General features: G+C 35.2%; 1 protein-coding gene across 1 annotated transcript in view; it reads right to left on the bottom strand.

Moving 5' to 3' along the window:
* The window catches only part of LOC136035433 (dipeptidase 1-like), a 224095-nt gene that overhangs the window by 157747 nt on the left and 51076 nt on the right, over positions 1–15272 (bottom strand). The window contains exon 3 of the mRNA XM_065717242.1: positions 2341–2527. Within this exon, the coding sequence (XP_065573314.1) occupies positions 2341–2527 (187 nt within the window). The remainder of the gene's footprint in view (positions 1–2340; positions 2528–15272) is intronic.

Raw genomic sequence — 15272 nt, 5'->3', positions numbered from 1 at the left:
TGAAAATCTGCTCGACGGTTGAACGATCCGACATAAAACCAGCTTGCTCTGGTCGCCGGATTTTTGAATGATATTCCGACATCGATCCAGCAGGACCATTGAAAACAGTTTGCCAGGGACTGACAGTAGGGTTATTCCCAGGTAATTGGAGCAGTCACTTCTTGAGCCTTTTCTCTTCTATAAGGGGATGATGACACCCTTCCGCCAATCCTCGGGAATTATCTCCATTTGCCAGATTGTAAAGAACAGGGTGTGGAGAAACAGGAGCATTGCAGGACCATCATATTTTAGCAGCTCTGAGCTTAAGCCGCAGATACCAGCAGCTTTATTACTCTTGAGCCTTTTTACTGCATGTCCAATTTCTGAGGGGCTGAAAGGCTCATCTGGAGGAGCATCTGTTCCAGGTTTTTGACTGATAGGTTGGCAGGGACTATCATTAGGAGGCGCAGACGGACTAGTATTGCTGAGGAGCGAACAGAAGTGGTTCTTCCACCGCTCAAGACAAGAAACTTCATCAGAAAGAAGTGCAGCATCCCTAGATAGGACGGAACCCAAGGTAGGAGTTTTATTTTCAGTGAGATCTCAGAGATACTTGAATACACTGCCCAAGTCTTTCTTTTTTGCAGCTAGTTTATTTTTATCGGCTTTCCTTGCAACAAATTGGGTTTTATCCCAGTGAATGAGTCTGTTCCGCACTATATTGAGCCTTCAATATGTGGTCATGTCCCCGAGAAGTCTCGCCTTCCGTCTTTGATCTATGACTTGCAGTGCTTCATTAGTTAGCCACGATTTCTTTGGGTAACTCCTCTTGCCAAGCACTAGTTGTAATGCTTCGCTGGTCTGCGATTTAAAATACTTCCAGAGATCTTCGCTGCTATTAAGTGAGCCAAGGGCCTCGAAGCGATTCAATATCTCGATACTGTACTTCCGGCGAGTATCTGGTTCCTTTAATTTCCCAATATTTGCAGCGACGAGTTTTCTTTCCGATCCTTGTGCATGGAGGCGAAGCCGAAGATCGGTACACACGAGCCTGTGGTCTCCGTTTCCAAGCTCTGCTGATATGTAACTTCTGCAGTTCTTCACCAATGATCTCCTGTGTTTGGAAATAATTACGTAGTCAATCATCTTCTTTGTACGACCGTCGTTACTATACCACGTGTACTGATGAATAGTTTTGCGTTGGAAGTAGGTGTTTACAATGCAAAGATCGTGAGATCGGCACAGTTCAAGTAGGCGGAGCCCATTGTCGTTAAGTGGGTCGGGGATACAGGACCAACTGTGCCACGCCATACACCCATATCATTGTGCATGTCACCAAAGAGAAAAGTTGTATCATGGGGGGCACTGTCACAAGGAATCTGGACAGAGCAGAGTAGAAATCCTTCTTAGTTACATCATCAGAATCGTTGGTCGGGGCATAGCATACGATGACAGTCATCTTGCCATGCTTGTGTCCAAAGCGGGCCTTCATTAATCTGTCAAATATAGCATCGTGTAAAAGTAAGACCTTTCTTGTAAGGCTATTTAGTGCAAGGCCAATGCCATTCCTTCTCGTGCTTCCTCTAGACCAGAGCAATAAGTCACTGTTACCTATTCGATCTTCTCCGCTTCCGGTAAGACGGGTTTCTGTAAGACCTGCAATTGACACTTTATTCTTGTGAAGTTCCTCAGAGAGTAGGTTCTTTGACGCAGGTGCATTCAGAGTCAAGACATTCCAGGTGGCTGTTCTTAGCCCCCTTCGGTCCATAAGGTTTAATCTGTCAGTCTTTAAAAGAGAATCTGGGTCCGAGGCTATACTGTCACTTTTTGTAGCACTTAATTTTCGGATGGAGGGTCGCTAGCCCAACCGACCCTAGGAGCGGAATCTGATTAGAGCTAGGTTAAACCCAGGTACTGAGATTCCCGGGGTGGGCTCCACCCGCCACATGAGGTTGCGGCCGTCCTGCAACCTCATGATATGGGGGAGAGACCCCATATCCAGAAGCACGTGGTCAGCAAACAGAGTCTGCCTCATTCCGAACAATATCATTACCTCTGACTTAAACAAGTGAGTAGGACTTTCAATTTCCCTTCTAATGAACATCCAAAATAATCTAGGGCAAATATACCAACGGGGAATTATCCGAGGTATTTTTCGATGGGAAACGCCTAGCACCAGGACAAGGATGGTGAAAATAAGAACCCAAAAATTAATATCTACACATTTTGCTTTCATAAGGTATTAAGCTGCCACTCAAACTGCCTAAACTGAAATTCATGAAAAGCAAGAAAAATAAATACATCCGACATAAGACCAGGAATCTAAGATGCGAAGCTAATGATGCGGTTAAATAATCTTACCTTCTCTGCTAGTTGTGGAAGCATTGTCTACGGAAATTGTTTCTCCATTTTCAACTACGTTTAATTGGCCATTTTGAATTTGGAACAGAGAGTGATGATCATTTGATGAAATCCTAAGTGAAGATGATTGGTTATATTCTCCAGTAGTTCTTCGAGCATCTTGTAGTTTAGCTGTAGATGAACCAACCTACAAAAATACACAAAACTAAACTTTTTTTAAACTCTTTAGCCTTCAGCCAGTAAGGACCCTGAGAAGCCCCAAGCGCAGAGCCATTTTCTATTACATGCCTTTATGAACTTGTGTGGTCGTGATTTAACTTACGTGTAATTTTGGCTGACAGAGAAATTAGTTAGGCCTAGAAATATATGCAAATATATGTTTTTTTTTAATCGCTTAACTCTTTTTTAATAAAACTTAAAAGAGATTTAAAAGAATAAAACAATAATCGAAATACCTGTTTCTTCAGCAAATTTTAGCAACTGTACATTTAAAAATTCAGAATTGCATCTACTGAACCATCAGCATTTATTGTATATAACTATAAAAATATATAATTTATGTACTGCAAAAGACATTAATAATGTTCCAAGCTTTTCGAAAAAAAAATGTCATAGTTAATCTTTTAAATTACGTCTAAAATTGGTCTGTTCCTTAATGAATCTATTTGATAGATTCATTAGCTTAATTTGCTCCAAATATTGACACTTATATTAGCATTTTCGAATACAAGTGAATACCGAAACAGATTTATTTCATCCAAACTAGAAATGTGTATTTTTTGTATTTTTGTCTATTGTTTCTTTTCGAATCTTTGTTTTTTCCATCACGATGCTTCACTTTCTTATAACTTAAGAAACACGTTGGAAAGCAGTTTATTTTTCCAATAATGGTCAACCAAAGTCACATAAGAATTTGGATCGCACCTCGGATAGAGTAGGGGATCGCAAATCGTATAGAGTAGAATAAGGTTTAATTTTTTTTAAATTCCTATAGTTAAGTATTATTAAAACTGTTCTAAGGGAGAAACAGATAAATCAAGCGGATCAGTAACAACCATTCAGTAGACTAGAAACTATATTAGTTACTGTAGCTAATTCAGTTACTATAGCTAATTCAGCCCGTTATTGTGTTGCGGAGCAACACTACTGCTTTCGTAGTTTTTTTTTTTTTTTTTTTTTTTCACCGTGATCAGCGACCTGTAGCTCCGAAGTGGTAAGAGTTAAAAATTTGAGATTTTTCAGAGGGAAGGGAAACGTGAAACAGAGTAAAAAAGTCCAGAGAAGTTCCTAAAATTTCTAACAGTTTTCCATAAAAAAAACCGTTTTTTTCTTAGAAACTCTGCGTTCGATGTTTGGCGTCAAGTTAAGACGACCCTAGCTTCGGAAATAAACTTGTTAGAAATACAGTTATGCTGAACTCATTTAGAACTTTCATTTGTCTCTTCGAGAACCGGAGCACAAAATTCCGTAGCTCTTACAGATTTCCCGGAAATAATTCCGGAAAAGTCCATCTCGTTCCGATTTTTTTTGGAATTTTCTCAAATTTTTGATTTTGATGTTTCTTATATTTTTATCGAGTAGTGCTATGGAAAGTATGCAAGAAGAAGTGAAGTGTTCTATATACCAAGTTGCTTCGTTCTCTAAAAAATAATTTCCGAAGTTTCGACGTTCTAGAGGTAACTTCTGTTCTGGACCAGCTAGAATTTTTTTTCCAACGCGGTTCGACAGGTCTCGATCTCCTAACAACTGGAGCTTACAATAGTTTCTCCGAAATAAAATTCCTTCTGTGGGTTTTTCTATTTGGAAGTTTTGTCATGCCCTCGGGGCAATTTAAATTTTTTGGTGAATTTGGTTCGTTTTATATTTTCCTAGCTTAGACCATCAAAAGTTAAGCAGAAAACTATAAGGCGTTATTTCCGTGTCTCTTTCAGATTTCCCGGAAATAATTCCCGAAATGTGCGTCTCGAAACATAATACTTCGAATTGGCGTTAAGTTAAGATGGCCCTAGTTTCGGAAGTAAACGTTTTAGAGATAAAATAATTATGAACACATATAGAACTTTTATTGATGTTTCTCGTTTATTTCTGGACCAGCTAAACATTTTACCAAACTCAGTTAAGTAGGAGCTCGAAATAAAACCATATCAAAGATGCTTCAAGATAACAATCGAAGCCGCATTAGAAAAATGTCCTCTGAAGGACATAATGGAGACTGTTGCTCTGCAACTGTGTCCCATAGGGCACAAATGCACGTGTTGCTCCGCAACTGTGCCCTAAGGAACAGGGCATAGTTGCTGCAACACTTCCCGTTGCACAGGCAACGGAGGTCTAGTTTCATAATATTTTGCTACGGGTCAAATTGATATAGATTCAAGACATTCATTTATAATTACGATAATTTTTATATTTACTGGCTGATTGTGAATATTGTTGATTGAGTTTGTCTTACACTATATATAATTTTGAACTATTTTGGACTATGTTTCACGGACATGTGTTGATTTGCTGCAATGGATAAGTTATTTACGAGTCACCTATTGAAATCAAACAGTTCGTGGTAACGAACTGTAGTAAGGAGCGACCCGGCTCAATAGTAACCAAAACTCTAAAAAATGGAATTTTGATACGAATGCCTACATCAAAAGAGTCGCATTTTAATGCCGATTTTAAATATATAAGTTTCATCAAGTTTAATCTTACCCATCTAAAGTTACGAGCCTGAGAAAATTTGCGTTATTTTAGAAAATAGGGGGAAACGCCCCCTAGAAGTCATAGAATCTTAACAAAAATCACACCATCATATTCAGCGTATCAGAGAACCTACTGTAGAAGTTTCAAGCTCCTATCTACAAAAATGTGGAATTTTGTATTTTTTGCCAGAAGGCAGATCACGGATGCGTATTTGTTTTTTTTTTTTTTTTTTCAGGGGTGATCGTATCGACCCAGTTGTCCTAGAATGTTGCAAGAGGAGTCATTCTAATGGAAATGAAAAGTTCTAGTGCCCTTTTTAAGTGACCAAAAAAATTGGAGGGCACATAGGCCCCTTCCCACGCTAATTATTTTACCAAAGTCAACGGATCAAAATTCTGAGATAGCCATTTTATTCAGCGTAGTCCAAAAACCTTATAACTTTATCTTTGGGGACGACTTACTCCCCCACAGTCCCCATGGGAGGGGCAACAAGTTACAAACTTTGACCAATGCTCACATATAGTAATGGTTATTGGGAAGTGTACGCTAAACGCTAAAGTTTACGCTAAAGTTTGACTCTTTCTCTCAATTCTTCTTTTTAAAACAGTAAAAAACTTTAGCGTAAAGAGCGGGGCGTTGATGAGGAAGCAGCCTCTTTCATATACGAAGTAATTTCTGTTCGTTTTAAGTTTTAATGTCACTCCTTACTTTCAGTTAAAAAAACTTGTTTTTTTTTATTTAATTTTTTCAAAGGCTAATGCTCTCGATTGTTATCTTGCTGAGATACCACATTGTTTAAAAATTACCGAGTCTTTTGGAGTACCTTCAGGCACTGTTAGAAAAAAAACTCAGAAAAATGGTTGGCTGGATTTTTCTCAACTTGAAAGGTAGAAAATTTATCGTCCATAAGACTTAATTAATAAAAAAAAAAATTTAAAGCATTATTAAAACACAGAAATTAAAACAGCTAAAACTCAACAACGGAAAAAACAAAAGCAAAAAAGCAAAAGCAAAAGTGAAAAAAGCAAAAAGAACCGTGGAATTAAAGAACGGTGGGGTACCTATCAAGTAATTCCAGAGTAGGAGATACAAGGAGTAAACTTAATCCATATTGACAGCTATTTTTAGAGCTTATAATGAAAATGCCACGTTTATTTAACCCAGGGCTATGCATATTCACGCTATCGAGACAATATGTGGCTAGCTGTCCCTAATAATCAATTCTAGAGGGGGGATATTATTAAAAGTGAAGTTTTATTTATGCTTTAGTTCAAGTTTTCCAAAGCTCCTATAAGAAAGAAAAAAATAATTTAGGATTCCTTGGGCTATAATTGCTGTTTCAAACAGTTCGTGGTAACGAACTGTAGTAAGGAGCGACCCGGCTCAATAGTAACCAAAACTCTAAAAAATGGAATTTTGATACCAATACCTACATCAAAAGAATCGCATTTTAATGCTGATTTTAAATATATAAGTTTCATCAAGTTTAGTCTTACCCATCAAAAGTTCCGAGCCTGAGAAAATTTGCGTTATTTTAGAAAATAGGGGGAAACGCCCCCTAGAAGTCATAGAATCTTAACGAAAATCACACCATCAGATTCAGTGTATCAGAGAACCCTACTGTAGAAGTTTCAAGCTCCTATCTACAAAAATGTGGAATTTTGTATTTTTTGCCAGAAGGCAGATCACGGATGCGTGTTTATTTGTTTTTTTGTTTTTTTGTTGTTTTTTTTCCCAGGGGTGATCGTATCGACCCAGTTGTCCTAGAATGTTGCAAGAGGGCTCATTCTAACGGAAATGAAAAGTTCTAGTGCCCTTGTTAATTGACCAAAAAAATTGGAGGGCACTTAGGCCCCCTCCCACGCTAATTATTTTACCAAAGTCAACGGATCAAAATTCTGAGATGGCCATTTTATTCAGCGTAGTCGAAAAACCTTATAACTATGTCTTTGGGGACGACTTACTCCCCCACAGTCCCCATGGGAGGGGCAACAAGTTACAAACATTGACCAATGCTTACATATAGTAATGGTTATTGGGAAGTGTACAGGCGTTTTCAGGAGGATTTTTTTGGTTGGGGGAGGGGTTGAGAAGAGGGGGATATGCTGGGGGAACTTTCCATCGATAAATTGTCATGGGGGAAGAAAATCTCCACGAAGGGAGTGCAGGATTTACTAGCATTATTTAAAAACACAATGAAAAAATAAATATGAACAAGTTCTTTCAGCTGGAAGTAAGGAACAGCATTAAAACTTAAAACAAACAGAAATTATTACCCATTTGAGGGGCTCACCTCCTCCTAATACCTCGCTCTTTACGTTAAAGTATTTTTAGTATTTTCAACTATTTATTCTACGGCTTTTGTGATTCTGGGGTCATTCTTAATGAATTGGGACAAAATTTAAGCTTTAATGTAAAGAGCGAGGATCTGACAAGGGGGCGAACCCCCTCATATATGTAATAAAAATATGAGAATACAAAAGTTCTTTACGTAAGCTAATTTATAAGTTACGTAAATCTTTTACTAATAAAAATATTCGTAAAAAATTAAAAGTTCTAGTTGCCTTTTTAATTGACCGAAAAATCGGAGGGCAACTAGGCTTCCTCTCCCGCTCTTTTTTTCTCAAAATCATTCGATCAAAATTATGAGAAAGCCATTTAGCCAAAAAAAAATGCAAATTTCGTTTTAATTATTCCTCTGCGGAGAGCCAAAATCAAAACATGCATTGATTCAAAAACATTCAGAAATTAAATAAAAAAAAACAAGTTTTTTTAACTGAAAGTAAGGAGCGACATTAAAACTTCAAACGAACAGAAATTACTTCGTATATGAAAGAGGCTGCTTCCTCATCAACGCCCCGCTCTTTACGCTAAAGTTTTTTACTGTTTTAAAAAGAATAATTGAGAGACAGAGTCAAACTTTAGCGTAAAGAGCGGGGCGTTGATGAGGAGGTAGCCTCTTTCATATACGAAGTAATTTCTGTTCGTTTTAAGTTTTAATGTCACTCCTTACTTTCAGTTAAAAAAACTTCTTTTTTTTTATTTAATTACACCACAAAATGGTTGAAAACGCCGCATTATTCTGACACAATCCTTTTGACTAAATTAAATGTATATATTAATCCCTTTTCTCAAGGCTAAATATGAGTACAGTTTCTTAAAAACAATATAGGTACACCCATTAGAAACGAATGAGCCACCGTACGACTTTACTGCCTCGTTTCTGGTATCATATATTGTTGAATTGCGATAGGCCTCGTTTTGGAGTAGCACCTGAAATTAAGAAATCTACGAAACGTGCATTCCATAAGGTTGTCGGAGAATGGAAAAAAACAACAAGCATGATGATGATGAATTTTATTAAGTCATTAAACCTTTACAAGTATTTCACTGCGAAATGTCTACAAACTAACACTACAAAGAAAGAAAAGAAAAAACTAGAATAAATGAAACTAATAAATGCTACAATCAAAGGCAACAATCAGGTATAAATATCAAATATTAACATCAAACCAGTCTTCTAGTTGTATACAAAAATCTGTTCAAACATCTCCTTAATACTTTATCAGAAATTACTGAACTAGGACAAAATGGGAAATTCTAGTTCCATACCAAAACGTTGTAAGAAATAAACAGGACAAGTAAACGGGAAGTGGCTACAAGTTTCACTTTCACCACAAATACACTCTCCGCTTCTAGCTTTTCCAATTTTATTTAAGAAATAATTTAACCGACAACATCCTGTTATAATTTGCGTTAGCTGGTGTGTAATATTCATTTCAGAAGCAGCTATTAAATGGTCTTTTGATGGAAAGAATTGTATTGGCCATGAACTCACTCTATTAGTGAAACCTTGATACCACTTTTCATAAAGAGTAATTTTCAGTTTACGCGTATCTAAGGGAAAGGGAGGTGAGCTATAATCTGATTGAACATCCAAAAAAACTTTTATAATCTCAACTGTGTATACACTGTTTGACTTTGTCCTGTTGGATATTGGGATGACTGGTGTAGAAAGTTCTGGCCAGTATTCTGATCTACCCTTTTTTGCATAGCGCATAATTATTAATTCTTTAGTTCTCAAATCTATTGGTAAAAATCCTGCTAACGCTGTTAATACGTCAGTTTGAGCGGTGCGAAAAGATTTTGTGATTAAAATTAGAGAAAGCCTTTGAACTGAGCGTAGCATTCGCATGAGCTAAGCATGCGAATTATTCTTTCCGAAATAATCCTCAACTTGTTTGGAAATAAGTTTCTAAACTTACTCGTTCCTACTCCTTTGATTCTGAACAGATTAATAATTCTGATTTCCATGCTCATTTTTCGGCAATTTTTCCAGATGACCTACCACCTCTTGAATCTCCTTTTCGAGATGTTCTGTACAATTACCCATCAAATATTGACCATAGTAAGAACTTTGTAAACATTCCACCTTCATCCATAGCCTCACAAATTCAATTGATTCAAACGTGAAAAGCTCCCAATCTGGATGGGCTACAGACTGAGAATCTAAAGCATAGCACGGTTTACGTTTTTGACCACTTTCCCCTGTCGTTCCAGCCAATTGTGTTTCATTAATATGTTCTCAAGGCTTTTTGTGAAGGTGTTGTAACCTGCATTCGAAAAAAAAAACAATAAAGACCCTTCATTTTGTAGCTCGTATAACGAACGATTATTAGCAAACTTCTTGAAAAGCCCTTTTCCCGCTTATTAATGGGCGTTGCAATTTTGGTGAAAATCAGTTTCGGTTCAGAAGTGGCATTGGAGCTCAAAATGTACATTATATTTTCTTTAATATTATTGTTTGACACCATTTGGCTTAGAAAAGTCTGTTTGTCTGTGCCTTCGATATTTCGAAGGCCTTTGACTCTGTCCTTCATTCTCAGGGTATTCTTTCTCTCCTTCGTAATGGTGCCAACCATTTCATTTCTTCTTGTTTATGGCACTAGTATCAAAATTCTCATGTTAAGGTGTGTCTTGGTACCCATCTCACCTATCGTATTCTAGAAAAGAGAGGGGTCAAACAAGGTTTGGCTATTAGTCCAGCTTTATTTAACAACGCTATCCAAACAAATATTAAAAATACCCGCCCCCCCTTCCCGATCGAGCGGCTCATTGATATTGGCCTTCGTACGGCATATTTACCTCTGAATCTCGAGGCTCAATATTCGCATAGCTTTTTGATAATTTTAAATTAATTGACTATTTCAAAATTTTCACGCAATTGCTTTTTGGCTCTCCTTTGGCTAGAATTATCGTTTTGCACCACAAATTGACTGAAAACGATGCATTGCTGAGGGACATACTTTTTGGCTAAAATAAATGTCTATGTTAACAATTACTTTGTAGGATTAGCAGCACCTGCATTAGAAACAAATGTGTTACCGTACGGCATTACTGTCTCTGAAACTCGAGGCTCAAGTTGTGTATAGTTTTTTTTCAGAATTTTCATGCAATAGTTTCTTTTAGACTTGTCTGGCTAGAATTGTTGTTTTGCACCACAAAACGGCTGAAAACCCCGATTTGCTATGGGATAGTCTTTTCCAGCAAAAATAAATATCTATTTTAACCCTTATTTTAAGGGACTGACTCTGAAACTCGTGGTTCAATATGCGTAGAGTTTTTTGATAACCTAAATCAATTGACTATATCAGAAATTTCACACGATAGCTTTTTGACATTATTTTGGCTAGAATTGTAGTTTTGTACCACAAATCGGGTGAAAACGCCGCTTTGCTGTCTGACAGGATTTTTGGCTCAATGCGTGTTTTGGTTTTTGATAGTTCTAAATCAATTGAATATCTCAGAATTTTCAATCAGTAGCTTTTTGGTATTCTTTTGGCTAAAATAGTTGTTTTGTACTACAAAATGCTTGAAAACGCCGGTATTCTGAGGGATAGTTTTTTTTGGCTAAAATAAATGTATATGTTAAGCGTTTATTTTGGAGGACTACCTAAACATTTAGAAACGAATGCACTACTACTTCTGAAACTCGAGGTTCAATATGCGTTTAGGTTTTTGATATTTCCATATCAATTAACTATCCCAGAATTTTCAAAAAATAGCCTTTTGGTCTTCCTTTGGCTAGAATTGTTGTCTTGCACACCACAAGTCGGCTGGAAACACCGCTTTGCTGGGGGACAGACTTTTTGTCTAAAATAAATGTCTATGTTAACAATTTATTTTGTAGGACTACCAGCACCATTAGAATGTGCCACCGTACGGCATTACTGCCTCTAAAACTCAAGGCTCAATACCCGTATAGCTTTTTCAGTAATTCTATATCAATTGACTATCTCCAGATTTTCACACAATAGCCTTTTGGCACACTTTTGGCTACAATTTTTTTCTGAATTTTGTTTTGCGCATTTTTCAAATCGTTTGACAGATAAATCGGGTGTTTCTAGTACTCTTAATAATAAACATAAGATTAATAAACTACCTTATCATTTCCCTAGGTTGTTAAATGCAGAAAGCCTTAGTTAGTTTTGTAAAAACATATTCAGCTTGAAATTACAGCGAATAAGCTAGCATCAGATTTAATTTGTATAACCGAGGTTCAGTCCCAAAACCTAGATACTCTGAAGATGGCTTATTTTAATGAGTTTTTTAATTCCACTCAAATGATCATTACCTTGGTAAAAAGGATGGAGGGGTATTAATTTATTGTCGTAATAATTTGTCGCCAAGGGAAGTAAATGCTCCAGGAATAAATGACTAGGATGAAATAATTTCGATTAAAATTAAACCGAAAGTTCTACCACACCCATTCACTAATATCATTGTTGGTTGTTTTTATTATTTTTAATTCTATTATTAATTGTTTATTATATATTTATTTTATAAATTATATAAATATATTATTTATATAAAATATAAAAATAAATTATATATTATATTTGTATAAAATATAAATACATTATTTATATAAAATATATTATTTATATATTATATAAAATATATTATATATTATATTTTATTATATTATATTTTATATATATTTATTATTTATAAAAAAAAAAATTTTATTATTTATTATTTTATTAATTTTTATTACCCGGCTAAAAATCGGAGCAGCGTAAAGATTTTTTGGAAAAAACTCCAGGCATCGCTTGATTAGCTCCAATCTAAACATCCAAATGCTGGGATCCTACTTACCGGTGAAGGAAATGAACTAAATACAACTCGTCTTTGTCGGGAAGCTTATTTAAAACATATTGTTAATATCCCAACCACCAAAGGTGGTACTTCCCTTGGAATTATTTTTAAAAACATGCACGAATTTCATCAAAGACCCAGTTCCCTCTTCCCACTTGGTGGCAGTTACCATCTTACGCTTCGCTAAAGTCAAAACAAGATCATATCCGCAAGTATAAATTTGATGTATTTAAGCATCGACCAATTACTGATAGTGGGCTACTCAATTTTGGTACATGGCTTTCAGAAGATCAATGGGAAGATGTATTTGCTGCCAACAAATAGAATAAGAAAGCCGAACTTTTCCAAGAAAAACTTATCAATAATTATTTAATTCATTTTCCAGAGGTCAAAAGAAAAAAATGTTTGAATGATAAGCCGTATATATATATATATATATATATATATATATATATATATATATATATATATATATATATATATATATATATATATATATATATATATATATATATATATATATATATATATATATATATATATATATATATTTATATATATATATATATATATATATATATATATATATATATATATATATATATATATATATATATATATATATATATATATATATACGGAAGGTGTATAAAACTGAAGAAGCTAACCTACTAAGGAAATCTATGAAAAAAAGCAGATTCAGAAAGCTTCAGCCCAGTATTACCGTAATAAAGTAAGTGAACTCTTTAAGGCACGGCAGAAGCAGTGGTATAATACAGTCAAGAAAATCAGTGGTAAGACAGTCAATAATGTTGACTTTAATCCAGATGTTCCTCCTGAAACTACAGCTAATTCATTAAATAAACACCATGCTATTATACAAACCCTTCCTGCTCTCTCATGTAGTATTCCCCGCCTCCCCCAGCACCAGACCAGGATATCCCTGTAGCACAACCTGTTGATGTTGAGGCGAAAATACGTAAACTAAAGAGAACTTCAATATGACCCCTTGATATTCCAATTGATTTAGTAAAAGCATTTCCTGATAAGTTATCAAAAACTTTATCAATTATTGTTAATACAATAACTGGAAAGGGTTTATTTCCTAAGTGCTGGAAAAAAGGACACATTGCACCCATACAGAGGAAAGGTGTTAGATTGGATTTTTATGGAATCCGACCAAATACCTTAACACCAATATTCTCTAAACTGTATAGAGTTTCGCAGCAGATTGGCTTAAAAAGACGATCCTTGTACTTATTGATGGACAACAATTCGGAAACAGAAAAGGCTTATCAACGACACATTACCTGGTCAGTCTCCTCTATACTGTATATAAATTACTTGACGAGCCTGGCTCAATCTCAATCTCCTTTTAATTGGCCCAATCTCCTGGCTCAATCTCCTTTTAATTGGCCTTTAAAAGGCTTTTGATCTAGTTAGTCTTAATGTTTTAGTTGAAAAATCTCTGAATGAATTTAATGTCCCCCATTTTCTAGTCAATATTTTTGCATCTTTTCTGCCAAAAATGAGTCAAGTTGTTCAGTATAAAAATGTTTATTCTGATTCACTCACTATTTCTTGCGGAGTTCCCCATGGTAAGATTTTAGGTCCTTCACTATTTTTGGTAATGATCAACAATCTATCTAATGAATCAGCCGATCGATGGAAATTTGTATATGACATGTCATTGCTCGAAAAGTGCGAAAGAACATTAAGAACAGCGCAATGGAAATTCTCGAAGACGTTGCAAGTGAAGCAGCCCAGTCAAAAATGAAAGTAAACTCCCATAAATCTCATATTATGACCTTCAGTTTTCTTAAATCAAAGCCATCATTTATAACCCCAACATCCAATTTCCTTGAAGGGGGTTTCGGATTTCCCAGCATTATTTCAAAATAATCAGAAATAAAATAAAAATGCAAGTATTTTCAACTGAAAGTAAAAAATTATTATGTATATCATGGGGTTCTCCCCCTCTTCAATACCTTGCTCTTCACACTAAAGTTTTTCAGTAATTTCAAAAGAACTATTTATTCAAATTAAACGGCCTTTGGGATTCAGGGGTCATTCTCAAAGAATTTGAACAAATATCAAACTTTAGCGTAAGGAGCAAGGTATTGACGATGGGACGAACCCCCTCATATATGTAATAATTTTTGTTCGTTTAAAGTTTTAATGTTGCATCTTACTTTCAGTTAAAAAAAAACTTGTTTTTTTTTATTTAATTGTCAGGAAGTGACCGCTAAAGTCCATTTAAAATAATTTTCCAGCGTAATATAAAATAATTTATTTTATTATATTGTTTTTTCCTTCAGAATGATACGAAGTTCAGGTCCGTGAACTGAATTCTAACACAAAAAAAAACATGAAAAGGTTACTTCTCAGATTTCCCGAGAATTTAAATTGTATTTGTTTTTGATTGGTAATGAAGAAATTTTTTCGTCAGTTTCAAAAATATTTGCATATACTCCTATCGGTGACTGGCTCCTAATGACTGGAATTTCTCAACAAAACTGTAAAGGTACGTAAAGTCAAAATTAAAAAATACATCAAATTTTTAAGCTGGTGAAATATTATTTCTGTTCGAAGAAGCCATTTATTTGAAAGACACTACTTCTTTCTAGATTAGTGGCGATGAAGCAGTGAGTCTCCAGAGACACTCGTTCTTGTCAAGAAAACTACATCAACCTAAGTTGAAAGAAAGGAATTTGTGAAGTACGAAAAGGAAAAATAAATGGTTTCCCGAAGAAAGATATAATAAAAGAAAAGATAGTTCCAATTGCGGAAGAAAAATTCAAACCGAAAAGAGTATGCATTATGAATACTGATTTAAAGTTCTGAATTAAATAAAACATAATGAAACTAAGTGTTTTTCGTCTTTTCTACTATAGTAAGATTCATAACATCATAAATATGAGTAAAAAAAACAACAACTCATAACTGTGAATCAACTTATTATATCTAAAAATTCTCTACTCCATAAATGGAAAATATTTTAGATGGTAAACATTTGGTTATTTATGGTAAAGAATTGTTTTCCCGAGTAGCTTTCTTTATCACTTCAAAGAGAGTAGTTCAGC

This window comes from Artemia franciscana, chromosome 14, assembly GCF_032884065.1.
Source record: "Artemia franciscana chromosome 14, ASM3288406v1, whole genome shotgun sequence".
Lineage (NCBI taxonomy): Eukaryota > Metazoa > Arthropoda > Branchiopoda > Anostraca > Artemiidae > Artemia > Artemia franciscana.
The sequence above is the reverse complement of the archived record's forward strand: the minus strand, read 5'-3'. Positions and strand labels throughout refer to the sequence as shown.